The sequence below is a fragment of the Hakea prostrata genome, chromosome 5 (genome assembly GCF_041222555.1).
Source record: "Hakea prostrata isolate BN-2017 chromosome 5, UWA_Hpros_2, whole genome shotgun sequence".
NCBI classification, from domain to species: Eukaryota; Viridiplantae; Streptophyta; class Magnoliopsida; order Proteales; family Proteaceae; genus Hakea; species Hakea prostrata.
This window is the reverse complement of record NC_142604.1, coordinates 14,037,860-14,052,929: the sequence shown is the minus strand read 5'-3', so window position 1 is coordinate 14,052,929 and position 15,070 is coordinate 14,037,860. Positions and strand designations below refer to the sequence as shown.

The window sequence follows — 15,070 nt, the reverse complement described above, 5'->3', positions numbered from 1 at the left end:
AGAGAGTCATCCATAGCGCAGGTTCATTAATGAAATATTTAATTTGTGATATGACAGAACCAACATAATCAAATAAGCATGTAACCACTTGGGGTAGTTTTCTTTTGTTTATAATCATTCTAGATATGCAGCTTTCTTTAATAAACATCCAAAACCGTTGCATTGCAAAATTTTGAAGGTTTCCTGCATTTTCCTGCATCACCCTTTCATTTCCCAAAAATTCAACTAATTAGATACTTAGAAGCACAGGTATGATGTACTTTAAAACTGTCCGAATTGGGGAGGGGGAAATTTTGCCTCAGTATTAACTATATGGTTGATACGTACCCAATGACCCAAAGAAAGACAAACCACATAACCATTGGAACTATGAGGAAAAACTATGAGAACATTTCTCAGGTATGTATGCTTAAGTAATCCTAGACAGTTGGACTGAAATCATGAGTCTTTCCCCCAATGTGCAACATATGAGAAGCAACCTACTTATAATAAGAAATCTACTTGCCTGCCCGCTCAATCTTGTTCCCTGAACATCTTGAGCTGCCTTCTTAAATTGCTCAATTCCCTGGAACAGGTCAAACAGCTTGTCAATCCTCTTGTCATTCTTAAACATTAAAGGGGGCAGAGAAAGCCAAACAAATGAACACATTATTTTAAGAATCTTCGAATGGCATTAGGATGAACTCAAATGGAGAGATATAAAATGAGAAATATCAAGTATATTGAAACAAAAATGATTACCTTAAGTAATGTCCTCCCAAAACTGGTTTCCTCTATAGCAATAGTGTCCCTGATGTTAACTTCACGTTGCTTCAGTTCTGGAAAGACATCCCCCATGACCTTCACTACAATACCTACAAGCCTAAATATCAACACACTAATTAGTGTCTAGTACATAGTAAAGAATACAAACAAGTACCATGTACATCAGAGTAGAAGTTCATCATCCAAGAATCAACAAGGACAGCAACAGCAACCACGACAACATAACCTTATCCTAAGTAAGTGGTCGCCACTTGGATCCTTACTTAGCAATCCACTTTATTCAAAGCCATACATGATACAAGGCCCAAGCTATGCATGCCTTTCCTCCCCACTTGTCCTTTGGTAATTTTATGCCTGCCCCCTGCCTCTTTTAGTTCCTTCATTTTGAATCAAAACAGACCTCCACAGAGGAGCATCCGAAGGCCTCCATTGTCATAAAGTAATCATAGCCTAATAGGAATATATGAGACAAAAACAGATTTGAAGTACCAATTGGTTCCTGACTGAACTAATATATCATTCTTACCCACTAAAAAAACCTTCTTGAGCATTAAGGACTTCAGTTCCATAACGAACAGCTCGTCGAAGAATACGTCTCAGAACATATTCCCGACCCTCATTGCCTGCCAATCAAAGATGAGGATATAAGCACAAGTCAAATGGCATTCCTTTAGAAAGGTACAGAGTTATGCCTCAAAGTGTGAACCAGAAAGGATAGAGAAAGCATTTTCTATTTTTTGCCAGGCCATGGCACCAGAATACAACCCATCTTCTTCAGTTCCTCATCTTCAACTCATCAATTCATGGCTCAACTGAGCAATTACATCTATATTTATAGCCACAGTGGCTGACATAGTTTCAAACTAGAACTGGGACTCACAATTAGACTCCAAAATAGAATCTTATACTCAAAAAGGAAAGGCCTAACCCAATCTTTAACGTATCAGGTAACTCAAATTGACTAGGAATTTGATATAATAAAGCACAAGATATAAAATATGACTAGCTAAATAAATCCCGTTTTCCTAATGTTTACCCATATTTTAGGCCCATCAAATTGACCAATTACAAAGTAAACCCATGAATGAAAGGCCAAATACACGTATAATCCAATCCTAGGACTGTTTCTAAGGAAAAAAGCCCAATTTGGGGATGATTCTGCATCAAAGAGTGTGGGCAGGGTCATTACAGATAGATGTTATATTGGCAACCCAGGCCCCCTGAAGGAGTAATCAAGGATGATGTATCATTGGAGTCTTTTCAAGGCCTAGAAAAGATGCACGCTGGAAGGGAATTAATTAGTGAGATTAAATGGATGACAATTGTCTTGTTAAGCATGGGACGGAATCATGCTACAGAGGAAAGGGATTGAGTAAATGAGATTCGATGGAATAACAACTCAAATAAGGTACCTCGCAAATATAATCACCTATTAAGGCTTATTCAGTAGCTTACTGCCCAATCTGGTATCAAGTACCAGTTGCAGCCAAGCGAAGAAGCAAATGAGATTGTGGACAAGCTGGCTGACAGGGAGCAATTAGACCTCGAATCTGTTTTTGAGAATTCGTTCCTTTATAGGATATAACCTGAGTCTATACATGCATATCCTTCTAGGGAGGGGATGGTTGTGGTGCCGTAATTCTTATGAATCATCTGTCATTATTGTAAACTTGTACTTATATTTTCTGTATTCTGCATCAGTTAGAACTGTAATTTAGATGGTTATTCCAACAACTTTTGGTTAATTCCTCTTACTTGAATCTTAGTGATGTCAATTTTTATTTTTTTTAAGTACAGAAAAACACTTCATAGATTTCAATCAAATTTCATAGATCATATGCAAAAAAAAAAAAGAAACAAGTGTAATGAATACATAATAGTTTCCAAGTCTAAGGCTATGTCACTACACCATGTTTAAATCTCCAAAAGAAGTTGACAGGGGAAAGGGGAAGAGAGAGAGCGAGAGAGAGAGAAACATGGAGTAGAATCATCTAGACCTTGGGAAGCTTTAAAAAAAAATAAGGATATTGGTATGAAGAACAATAATACATACTCACTGGACAGATGTAGAGTGTGTGAAATGTAGTGTTATATATACTTATATGGTGGGGGGGGGGGGGGGGAAGCATACACAGTGGTATTGTCAATAAACAGGAAAGAACTAGGAACCTCCAGCAGACATAAACATACTAATTAAAACATATCTGTACATGCAGAAGGGAAGGTCAGGTAAGAATAAGAGCATAATTATTTCTAGTATAAATGCTGAGAATTTCACCTGGACAAGAACCATCTGCTATTGCAAATGAAAGAGTTCTTATGTGATCAGCCACAACCCGATAAGCCATATCAACCTTATCTACATCTTCTGCTCCAACTTTTGCTGAGTATGGTCGAGCTCCGGTTGCCTACAATATAGACAAGGAACTCAGAGACAATCAGACCTATTGAACATAACCAGTCAGCACTTCAATTCAATAGCTAAAATAAAAGCTAAAATGCAATATTGGGACTCCTAAAACCAAACAAATAGCCAAACACCAAAGAATTCTAGATGATAAGGCAACAGCAGTGTACAGCCCTAGGTTAAGAGGGGTGGATTAAAGAAAGAGAGACTTTACTGCACTAGAAGATTCTTCAGTAGCAAACATACGTGACAACCAACTAAATAATCTATAGAGAGATGCACCAATTCCACCACTTTGTATGGAAGCTAATACTGTACAACCTAACAAAATTATTTTGCATCTCATGGAAAATAAATCATGAAAAATGATACTCTTTAAAAGAGAGTGTAAAAGCCTCACCTTTTGGATAGCATCAAATATGGGCAGGAATACATCAGTGTCATAGTTGCTCATCTTATTCTGAAGAATAGAAGTCAACCGTTCAAATCCCATCCCAGTGTCAACATGTTTTGCAGGAAGAGGTTTTAGAGAACCATCACTTTCCCTGTTGAACTGCACAAGAGAAATAGAACAATCCTTGAAAAAATCATATAACTACCGGGACAATCAGAAACAACGGGGAAACTAGAAGATTCGTAATCCTTCTTGTACCAGTTCAATTAGGGCAGCTACACAACGATTACTTTACAAAGAATGGTCGAATACAAGTAGACAACTAAGAACCAGATGAGTTAATATAATCCATTTCACGGTAAAAAAGTGGTTTCAGAAAAGAAGGTGGCCGAATGGTATATCATACAGTAGGATTCCTTCCACGTAGAGGGATATTTGGTTTCTGTTGGCATGTCAGATTTGATGGCCTATCTCTATAAACCCCCCATGTATAAGGTTCTTCAATATCCCAAACTATTTGAATAAGGGTTCACTTTTCAAACAATTTTTAGGGCATTATTCTGACAAGAAGAAAAAAAGCATTCAGACCAAGTCTTAGCAGTTAGCACTGACCAGAGTACCACAGAGCCAAGTGACTGCTGGTGTCAAATGCCCACACCGAAAATGATTACAAAAACAATTTACATGTAATAAAGAAAATCTGGAATTGTTTAACTTAACTCGGGGAAATTTCATTTTCTTATTTAGAAATTTGTTTTAAAAGCGCACCTTCTTTTGGGGCGTTGTGCATGCAAATTTTTGGACTCTTCTCAAACAAATGGTACAAATGTACAAATGGCATTTGGCTGGTTACCCCAAATAAAATATGTTAAAATATTATATTCAGAAAACAAATAAAGGCCTCAAAATACAATTTTGCCCTCCATCCTTGAAAGGCCCTAATTGGCATTCTTTTCAGTTTTCATCCTCGACCATTCATGTCAAAGAAACTAAGAGAGCAGTATGGCTTTCAAGTCACAGCCTGGGCGTCTTGTTCACCTTTCTGGTGTCGACTTGATTTTTATCCTTTGGATTCCCTAGATGCCATGACATGTGTGGATAGCAGAGAATCCCTGTCCACCACACTCAACCCTTCCCTTGTGATGATAACGGCTCTATGCTTGCAGTCTGCCCTAGTTTTCTATAATCAACAAGCAAATTTGGGAAATTGTAAGCCTAAATAAAGAACAGTGACTGGAAAAACAGAATGATCATCTGTCAGGCTGTTTTAGGGGTTAAGTATACAGAAAGACACATTGCATCAACTAGTAAAGTCACTTTTGGCTAAAACTGCATCACTCGCATTCCCATTAGAGAAGCACCAGTGAGATCCTGAACTTGTCAAGCCTGAATGTGTTGCTCTACGTGTGCCTAGCAAAGGTTTGACTAGGGCTACAAACTTACCAGGCTTCGACTTTGAAGTCTCCATGAGAACATGCAAACAGTGAACTTCCAGCTTTGATTCCAAAGGCAAAGGGAGTTCATGGACAGAAACTGATGGTGTTTCTTTCCATGTTAAAACTATTGAAGTGGATGATTCCCTTTATGTTCATGGGGTCCCATTCCAGGTTAAGATAAGTGGTTGGACATGGGGGCACTCACCCAACATGGAATAGGTTGCATGATGAGAGGTTTGCAATCCATTTCTAACCTCATTTTCTTTTCCTTTTTATTCATGATGAAATCACCATAAATGAATTGCTCACTGATATCAATTTAGACTAACATGGATAGGTTAAAATGATATTAGAGCCTTGAGAACAGATTCTCCCTCAACAATGTGATTCTGTATTGCAATTAATAGACATGAAATTTGAAATAAGTGCTACATGGTATAGTTGCTTTAAAATTGGATAGAAGCATTTAAATAATAGTTCCTCAATAGTGCCATTCTCGGTCTCATACTTGAGTTTTCTTGCTGCTTTGAGAATGCTTGACCATATTTCTTACAACCCTGTTTAATATTTATGCCATTTTAAGTTAGAGGCATGTAGAAAAGTCAGTCCAATTTCAATCTTCTTGTGATTCTAGTCTTCTAGAGCCTTCATGGCCACATACTTGACCAAGTTAACAAAAAATCATTGTGAAAACCCTAAAACAAGATATATAGTTATGCAGCATTACAGGGGGCTAGAATTTGGTTGACAGATCAATCCAAGGTCCAAGCTCAACTGTCAATTCTGAACCAAAGAAGGGGCTGTGAAACAACATTACAGCATAGCAAACTCCAGGAAGATCGAGTGGGTGTATTCAATACATGGGGAGAGTAGGCCAGTTTATGATAGGGAAATGATTCAGTTAAAACTCGAAAGCTGAGACTGGTATATCTGGATCATACCCTAGATATCCAATGGTTGGAGTTGCCACATAATCACTCCATGTTGCACAATTAGTTTAAAGCAAATGAAAGAAACTTCCAACTATAAAACGACATGGACAACAAATACAGCCACTGCTTTAAGTGATGTATCCAGGCCCCAGGCAACCCCCAAAGAGCCTAGAAGGAGCCCAAGCCCATCCAGAACAGGGCCCAAACAAAGGGGGGCTGAAACTGACCAAGGGGCAAAATGGTCATTTTCACCCCTATAATCGAGTCTATTTAGTACGGTCACTTCTGAATTTTTAGTTTTGGTTTTATTTCTAAAGTGGAGTCTTACTGATTAAGTAATTATTGTTTCCTTTCCTATGAGTCTTTGAGTCGTAAATTAGGAAAGAGTTACTTCCTAATGACTCCTAATTGTTAGGTGCAAGTCTAGTAAGTTTGGATTGCTTAGCAACCAAGCTTCCTTATTTGAGTCCATGTCTTTAATTTTAGGCTATAAATAGCCTCTTTCTGCATTGTAATTTTCAGTCTGGATTAATGAATTAGTTAAAGTTGAGAAATAGGGTCTTGGGTTTCCCTTGAAACTTGCGGTTGGGTTCTCTTCTGCAGCTCCTGTAACAGCAACCAACTTCGAGTAGATACAATCCTTCCCCTAGTACTCCAGACCCAACCGTAGCCTTCCCCTCACCTCTTCCTGTTTCCTATGATATCAGCACCCCTCCCCCACTGCTAAACCTAATTCCTAGCCCTCTAAGACCTTCTTGCCCTGAAAACCAGAATTTCCTACAACCCTTCTTCCCCACGTTTACAGTCCTAACGCTAATAGGAAACTCATATTCCCAGCCCCAATTGAACCCTTTTTCTTCCCTTTCAGCCGCCCTTAAGCCTAGAACACAGTCCCAATCTTAGTTTGCCCAAACCAGCCTTCTTTCGTGAATTTTGAAACTTTCTGCACTTCATCTTCTTCCTTGAGAAGTTGCAGAATTTTTAAACTCCAGAAAATTCTCAAACCTTCATAGCTCATCCCCTACCTCCTCTAAACAGTCCCTAAACTATAGAACAGAGATATAACCAACTCTGAACAGCAGGATACCTTCCCCCACTCCAAACCCTAAGCCTAGCCGAATTCTAGTTAACCTAGGATTTGAGTTTCAAATCTGAAATCTGAAATCTCATACAATATTTCAGATCTGAAATAACAAGTCCAGCAGCCCTATAAACCCTAGAACCCTTAGAGAAAGCCTCCAAAAAACCCTAATCAGTGCTGGTTCTTATTAAAGAGGATCCTGGTTAATAAACCCTAAACCTGGGTTTGCATCATTAAGCCATAAACTTATTAAAGTGATTAGTCATTGAGATGTCATTTTTTCAAACATGGTAGAAGATATCGCTCTCGATTGAGGTCTCGCCACCTTGAAAAACCGAGATCTTGACCATCTCGGCGAGTCTCGGTTGAGATATGTGATTTTTTAGCGTCAACTCGGTGGGTTTTAGGGTCCCAATTGGGCTGAAACTTGGTATTTAGCCTATTTAAGGCCTTTTGAACACACTGGTGATCTTGGATTTTAGTCTAAAAATCAACCCTAAGTATGATTCCTAAGTCTACCATACTGTGAAACCAAAATATTGTAGGATTAGGGAATGCAAGGTTATACAACATGTAATATAGAACCTTTAAGGCGTATAAATGAAAAACAAGTGTATCAAATGCATCAAATAACCTAAATGTCATCAAAATTCCATCCATATGAGTATCACAATCTCAATTTTCAAGAATAGAATAATAAAACATACAACCATGAACCATTAGAAGTTCTAGAAGTCATTAAGTCATAAGTTCATGAGACAAGCAGAGAATGATTTATCTTCTTTCGATGTTGTAAATGTGCTAAGAGTGGTTGTAAGTGAAAATCCAGCTGAAATCCGCAAAAAAATCCGCAAAAATTGAGAGTTCCAGCAAGATATGGCGAGATCTCGAACAAGATATCCCAACTCTCTGCTCTCGATCTCCATCTCATCTCACTTTTTTGAAAAAGCAAGATATCTCGCGAGATCTCCCACCATATTTTCAACCATAGTTGTTGTGGAACCAAGGTGATCCTAGGCGCTTTAGAGCAATTGAATCATTTAAGCGGTAAAGCACCTGCTAAGGCAGTGTCAAGGCGAGTATGAGAATTTTAGTGTGCGTGTGCCCCTTCCCGCCTTCTTTCTAACATAAAAGCGCCATACTTGGAGGTTGGCCTTTTATATCTTTTGGGATTTCACTTTTGAACTGTTTTTATTGGATTCAAGTAGGGGATATTTTCTTATTTATGAGCAATATCTTAAATAAATGAAATCTCAAATACACAAATAGTTTCTTATATGATTTTGGCACAAGTAAATGTCAGATTTTTGTCTCATACTAATTAACCTAGTGCAAGCCACCCCACAATAAGGCAGCAACTGCCTAGGCCCCAATAAGTCAGCCTGGATGCCTAATTGTTGCCTTGGCAATGCTCAGGCAACAACTTGACAACCATAGTTCAAGGTCTCAAGTGATCTTGGTTTTAGGAGACCTCGGGACGATTTGCCTTCCGAATTGAGGAGAATACGATATCTAGGCCGAGATCTCGATCAAGCCAGGCCATTAAAATACAATGTTTTGGCAAGTCGAGACAAGATATCTTGACACAAGTTCTTCCCTGCTTGCTGTTTTTTTAACTTTTGGCCATATTTTTGGCCAACAAGGTGCTCTAATCTCCCCTAGACTGCATCAACACTCCATTTAGCTCATCTACAACAAGTAATCAACAAGGATCTAGTGATTTTGAAGCCATTCTTCATGCAAGGTGAGTTTTCTTCCAAAATCTCATTCTTTTCAAATAATATCTTCTAAATTAGGTTTTTGGATGTGGATTAAACATATGTTGAACATCTTTTCCCAATCTACACTTTCATGGAACCAAAATTATTATTCTGTTATTAATTTATTTGTTGAATTTTCAGAATTAAAAAAATATATTTTGTAAAAAACGAAAATAAAATATCATGAAAAGTACATATGTTTTGAAAATGTTGCAATCTATGTTAGAGAAGCTGCTTAGTGACTCAGATATTGATTTTATATTACTCTCGTGGTGTAGCTTGTAAGTACACCAGCATTGTAATGTCATAGTGTGGAATCCTCAACAATTGAACATGTTTGATGTATTATTTGACTTCAAACCTTTAAGTGTTTTATGTCTTCTATTACCAAAAAAAAAAAAAAAAAAAAAACCTCTATGTTTTCATTTATGTCAAATAATGGTTGTATTTCATGTTTTATAAGTCTACATGTTCAGTCCTTCAACATTTTGGTTTCAAAGTTAAGAGTATTAAAAATATAAATCTTGTAAAATTGAAAATTAAATATCATAAAAAGAAAAACGTATTTTGAAATGTTTGTAAGTTAGAGGAATCGCTTAGTGACTTAGTTATAGATTTCATTTTACCCTTATACTCTAGTGGTGTAACTTTAAGTACACTATTGTGTAACTTATTAAGTACACCAATGTTGTAATGTCATGATGTGGAATTGTGAACAACTGAACATGTTTGATGTATCCTTTGACTTTAAACCTTGATGTTTTCATTCATATCAAATAATAGTTGTGTATTTTATGTTTTGTAAATCAGCATGTTCATTTTCTCAGCATTTTCATTTCAAAGTTAGGGTTGAGTTGGAACTCATATATACACTCATTTTCTCACAAGTCTAAGGCCACCACTGTGTTTAGAATGCCTAAATTAGGCTAAATACCATATTCCAAGCCAACCTAACCCCCAAGCCCCACCAAGATGGCCCTTGAGTTCACTCGAGTTGAGCCTAGAAAACTTACCAGATCTCAGCCAAGATCTCGATTGAGATCCCAAACCATGTTGATGACTATTTTATTTCTTGTTGCCAATGAATTTCCTACTTCATACTTCTGTAATTAGAAAAAACAAGGGCAATAAATAGCTCAAGAAGAATCATAAGGCCAATGTGGCGAAACTGTACCTGAATAAAAACAAGATTCCATATCTCAATACATGTGGGATCATCATTGTTGACCAATGATGCAGCATCTCGGTTGCCAATTCTGTCGAAGTGGATTTCAGTGCAAGGACCACAAGGACCAGTATCACCCATCTCCCAAAAGTTATCCTACACAGATTTACAAAAATAAGTAGACCAAATAGGTTGCTCTTTTCCTTTAATGTATTAAACTAAACAATTATATAGCAGTATTTGAAAATGCAAAAAAAAGAGGGGGTGGAGGATGGACCATTCCGTGTTTTCTGCAGAGGTACTTCTGAATCGAAACTTATCTTTGTTGGATAGTTCCAAAATTCCAACTACTCAATTTCTTGAGCACAGCATCAAGTTGAACACTTATGGTTATTGCAGAAAACTCACTTGGCACATTGCATCATGTTTTGGCCTACAAGCTAGCTCAAAATGGCCGATGCCCACACTTGGGTGTTTCCTTTCTTCCTAAATTTATTGCTTACTGTCTCTTCTGTCTTGGTTCACTAACATGCATACCCTTTAATGTGTGGATTTAATTTACTTAGCACATCAATAAAAAACTAATTTTACCCAACACACTAGGATAAAAAAGCAAAAAAGTACCTTTCCATTATCTATACAGATCAATCATTCCAACATGAATACACCCTTTCACCTTCAAGCATCAATAACCTCCGTCAACAAGCCAGTTTTCATCTCTAGCAACCATGTTAGGAGAACTTGTGAGATATCTCCCTTTTACCATTTAGCAAGACAATATGATGTACGAGACAGGATTGATGTGCTTAGCACATACGGTCTTAAGTCTTGACTCTTAGGTCGCAGGTTCAAGACCCGCATGGGCCATTAATCCTTTATTTTCATTTTACCAAAACAGCCTATCAGCAAAAAATGTTAAGGCAAGGTTGTGTAGGAAAATTACGCCCCTCCTGGACACTGCTTGTGCAGAAGCTTTTAGCCCTGGGTTCGCTTTTTTATTATCATTTGAAGTTCTGAACCATGTAATTTGAACTATGAACATGTGTAATGTATTTAAACTTATCTACATTTTGAACTTTGAGCATCAATATATGAATATATGAAGTGTACAATTGGCCATTTTGAGGTGTCGCTTCAGTGTAGTGGTTTCCAACCTAGGGTCCAAATTGGAAGCCACATTTACACTCTTTTCTTTCATAAATCTGAGGTCAACAGTGTATCCAGAAGGGCCAAACTATGCTGGACAGCAAGTTTCAACCCCAAATAACCCCTAATCCCCTCAAAGTTAAAGCCTCGACTTGAGCAAAAATTCCAGCTCAACAAAATTTCGAGCCAACTCACTTTTAGAGCAGGTAAGATGGACCTCAAGATTGAGACAACCATGCCAGCAACATACTTTGGATTAAGGAAACAACACTTTTTTGCCCCAATCCAAACAGAACTTCATTAACTCCTATGGTTTTGAAGCTCTGTAGCTAGTCTTACTTCAGGACTTGTCTTCTTACTAGTTGTGTTGTAATGTGAGCTTTCGAGTTCTTTGGGTATGTTCATAACTCAGTATAACCGTCATCTTTTGTTATAGAAAGAACACTACTGGTGCTCTAATAAGATACAATTCTCATTCTTCATGGTACAATACCAAAGCAGAATCACTCTCAGATGCCCTAAACCTACCACCTGGCTGCCACAACATCTCTCCTCTGCGTTCTACCTATTAGATTCTCCACCTGCTCCACAACCTTCTCCGACTTCTACCACCTTTTTCTTTCATAAATACCTTCCCAGACCACCAATGGTCTTCCCTCACCTTACTAGGCCCTCTGAACTCCACGGATAACAATCTGAGAGACCTTTAGACAGAAAGCCAAATCTATCATTAGACCAAAATTTTTACGATTTTGGTGCATATTCAACTTTGTCAAGGATTTAAGGGCTTCCTTCGAGATTTGCGACCTACATTGAATTTCTATGGGCTTGTTTCACTTTTTGGTTCATTGGTCTATGATTGCTAGTCATGATCCACTTCCCTCTCTAGAGCTTCTAACGCTCATGTTCAACTCCTTACTGATTGATAGGAACCACTTAATCGATCAAACAAAATATGAAAGAAAACTCTGGTTTTGATGGTGCCAGTTACCCCCTACAGCATACACCGCCCTCAGCCAAAGGCTTCCCCAAAAATCCCCACAGAAATAACTGATACCTCATTTACCCCCTTTTTATCCCCCACTGGGATTCGATTATGGTAACTCCCTACCCTCTCTTTCCTTCATGTGTCCTGCTCCCAGGGGTCTATCATTACCAGCCCCTTTGAAATTTAACTTGTCCTCAAGGTGAGGTAAGATCAAAAGCTTGGTCTCCACATGCTTGCGGCACAGCCATGCCAATTCAACAAATGTTCTCAGAGGCCCAATAGCAGGCCCATTTCCAAAGATGCCACAGGTGTCCAATGCCACTTCCCAGTTCAGTGGCTTGCAATGTTTTAACCGTTTCATACTTCACCAAAACCTCAACTAAAGAAAACTGATCCAACCCTCCAAATGTTAACAAGGTTGCTGCCCTCCATGGTTGCCTCCCCAGCCACCTATTCTCCCTACTAGTTGCCTTCCCATGCTTGTTCTCCAGTGATGTGTGAGAATTGTAGGAAGGAACGCAACAAAGGATTGTTGCTGCACACCACATCCTCTTCTTCTTGAGGCACGGCTGACCCAAAAGTGACTTGTGAAATGGGCCTAATGAGGGAGGAAGGATCTAAAGAAGATAACTCACCAATCACATCACATCTCCGTGCTTCGGGATAGGGTCTATTGTCACATTTGGCTGATGCTTGGCCAAAAATTGGAACATTCCTGAGTCCAGAAGGTCCTATATTACATGCCGGATAGCCAATTAATTATCATGTGGACAAGGATGGGGGACAAGGTCATTGGGGATCAGATTCTACCCATTCTCATGACACCAAGGTGACACCTCCAGCAGCCCCCAAAGGCCAATTCTCACAGGAAGGGATGCTTATGCTTCATCACAGGTTGACTAGGCCAGATGCTTCTTCCTCCTCTTAGAAGCAAAACTTAAAAATCATTTGTTTCTAGTCCAAATTGGAAGCATGGAAGATCATGACAACAGCATTAAAGAAATGAGCATGAAGCATAACTACAAGGATCAACCAATTGACAAAAGAAAATATACAAGCTAACGCAATCTTTTTATTAATGCCTTGACAAGAAACAAGAAAAACATGTCAGCATGACTCTACAGGCGCAAAATAAACCCACAACCATGTTTATGAGTTCTAGAAAAGAAGAAAAAAAAAAGGTCCAAGCAAAACATACCTTTGTACCAAAAGGCAGTACACGTTCAGGAGGCAAAAATTTCAACCATATCTCCCTAGCTTCATCATCAGGAACAAGGCCAGATTTCTCATCTCCCCCAAAATAGGTGGCATAAAAACGATCTGCTGGCAACTTATACACCTGAATAAATAATCACAAAAATGAAAGAACCAATATAATTAGTACAGACACACACTCTTTGGAAGCTTATACACCAGTAGACATCAAACAAAATTAAAGAACCAAAAGAGCAGATGATACATCATACAAATAAGACTTCCATATGTTATGCAGTTTCAACCAGATCTGATTGGTATGCAAACAATTGACCCACTGATGGAATGGAAGAATTACATCTAACAGCTAAAGGAATCTAAATCAATTGACGGCGAATGATGTGATGCAACTAAGAGGAAAAAGAGAGTGGTCGATAAAAGAAAAGACAAGGAAAGAGAATAATCTGCGACTCAGAAATGTCCCCAAAATTTCGTGTCTACTCAAGGTTGTCCGAGAGGATTCTCTCCAAATATTCTGGATTCTACTACTTCTATTTATCATTAAAAGCATAGCTTCAGATTATTGTCAATTACCCTCTACTTGTTAAGTTGTATTTTACTATCTTAATCCTTGAATTACTACTTCTCATGACTTGCTTTATCAACCTTGACCCAATAGAGTACTAATGATGTGGCCTCAAAGGGGCTAGAAACCAAGCTCCATTCAAGAACCAGCTTCAAATTAGGATGGATTAGCATAGTGTTGGTGTTGAAAACATGGACTGAGGTTTTCTAATTAGAATAGGATTATGTTTCCTAATAAGTCTAGAGTTTTATTTCTATTTGTTTTATATTTCAATTTCCTAATTAGTATAGGACTTAACTATGTTGTAACTATAAATACCCTATTGGGTCTTGTAAATAATATACTTTAGAGGAGCAATTCCTCACATTACAACATGATATCGGAGCAAAGTTTTGTTTTCATCCTACGGAGGTGTTGTAGAATTTTTTTTTGAAGTCGCTATTCATGTGTTTGTTTTCTTTCAGATATCCTGGAAATATATATTGGGTGATTACGTGCATGTCTAGGAAAATTTTGTCTAAGGAGTCTGGTATTTAAGCGGACCGGTTGTGTCCCTCCAGTCTTTCCTAAAAACTTTCCTGGTGTACTTTGGTTCAACAATATACCAATTGGAGGTAACCTGAAGAGATACTTTTCACGTAAATTAATGGGAGTTATTCTGTAGTCAACAACAGTTCGTGATAAAAGCAAGGGCAGCTTTTGCAAATTTGAATAGTTTCAGGTTCTGTTTCGTAATTTTGAAAATATTTCAGGGACTTTCTCGTAAATTTTGAAAAAGTTAAGGGACTTTTTTGCCATTTTCAACAATTTCAGGGACTTCTTTATAATTTCGAAAAAGTTCAGGGGGCTATTTGTAAATTTGCATACTTTCTCCTTGCGATGATGGCTGATCCCATATCTCCTTTATTTGATACAACTAAAGAGTCTCCATTGTCTTCCATTCATAAGAATCGTGAGTTTTCTCTGCTTCAAATAACCACCGTGAAACTTAATAAGACAAATTATCTTAGATGGTCTCGTTCAGTTTCCCTCGCTATTGGTGCTCGTGGTCTTACTGGCCATCTTGATGGGACTTCTACAAAACCTTCCACACCTGGTTTGCAACTTTCAAGTGGTATACAGATGAATGCTTGGTTATGGATTTTCTCATCAACTCCATTGAATCTAGCACAACAGAGAGTTAACTCCTCCTTCCTGATGCGGCAACTATTTGGAA

The 15,070-nt window shown here is 38.1% G+C and overlaps 1 protein-coding gene across 1 annotated transcript in view; it reads right to left on the bottom strand.

The window, feature by feature from the left end:
• The window catches only part of ALATS (Alanyl-tRNA synthetase), a 42,018-nt gene that overhangs the window by 13,063 nt on the left and 13,885 nt on the right, over positions 1 to 15,070 (bottom strand). Inside the window, exons 3-9 of the mRNA XM_089157098.1 lie at positions 13,273 to 13,413; positions 9,950 to 10,096; positions 3,573 to 3,725; positions 3,044 to 3,173; positions 1,292 to 1,388; positions 742 to 862; positions 506 to 565 (exon numbers count right to left, since the gene is read on the bottom strand). Coding sequence (XP_089013224.1) covers positions 506 to 565; positions 742 to 862; positions 1,292 to 1,388; positions 3,044 to 3,173; positions 3,573 to 3,725; positions 9,950 to 10,096; positions 13,273 to 13,413 — 849 coding nt within the window. The remainder of the gene's footprint in view (positions 1 to 505; positions 566 to 741; positions 863 to 1,291; positions 1,389 to 3,043; positions 3,174 to 3,572; positions 3,726 to 9,949; positions 10,097 to 13,272; positions 13,414 to 15,070) is intronic.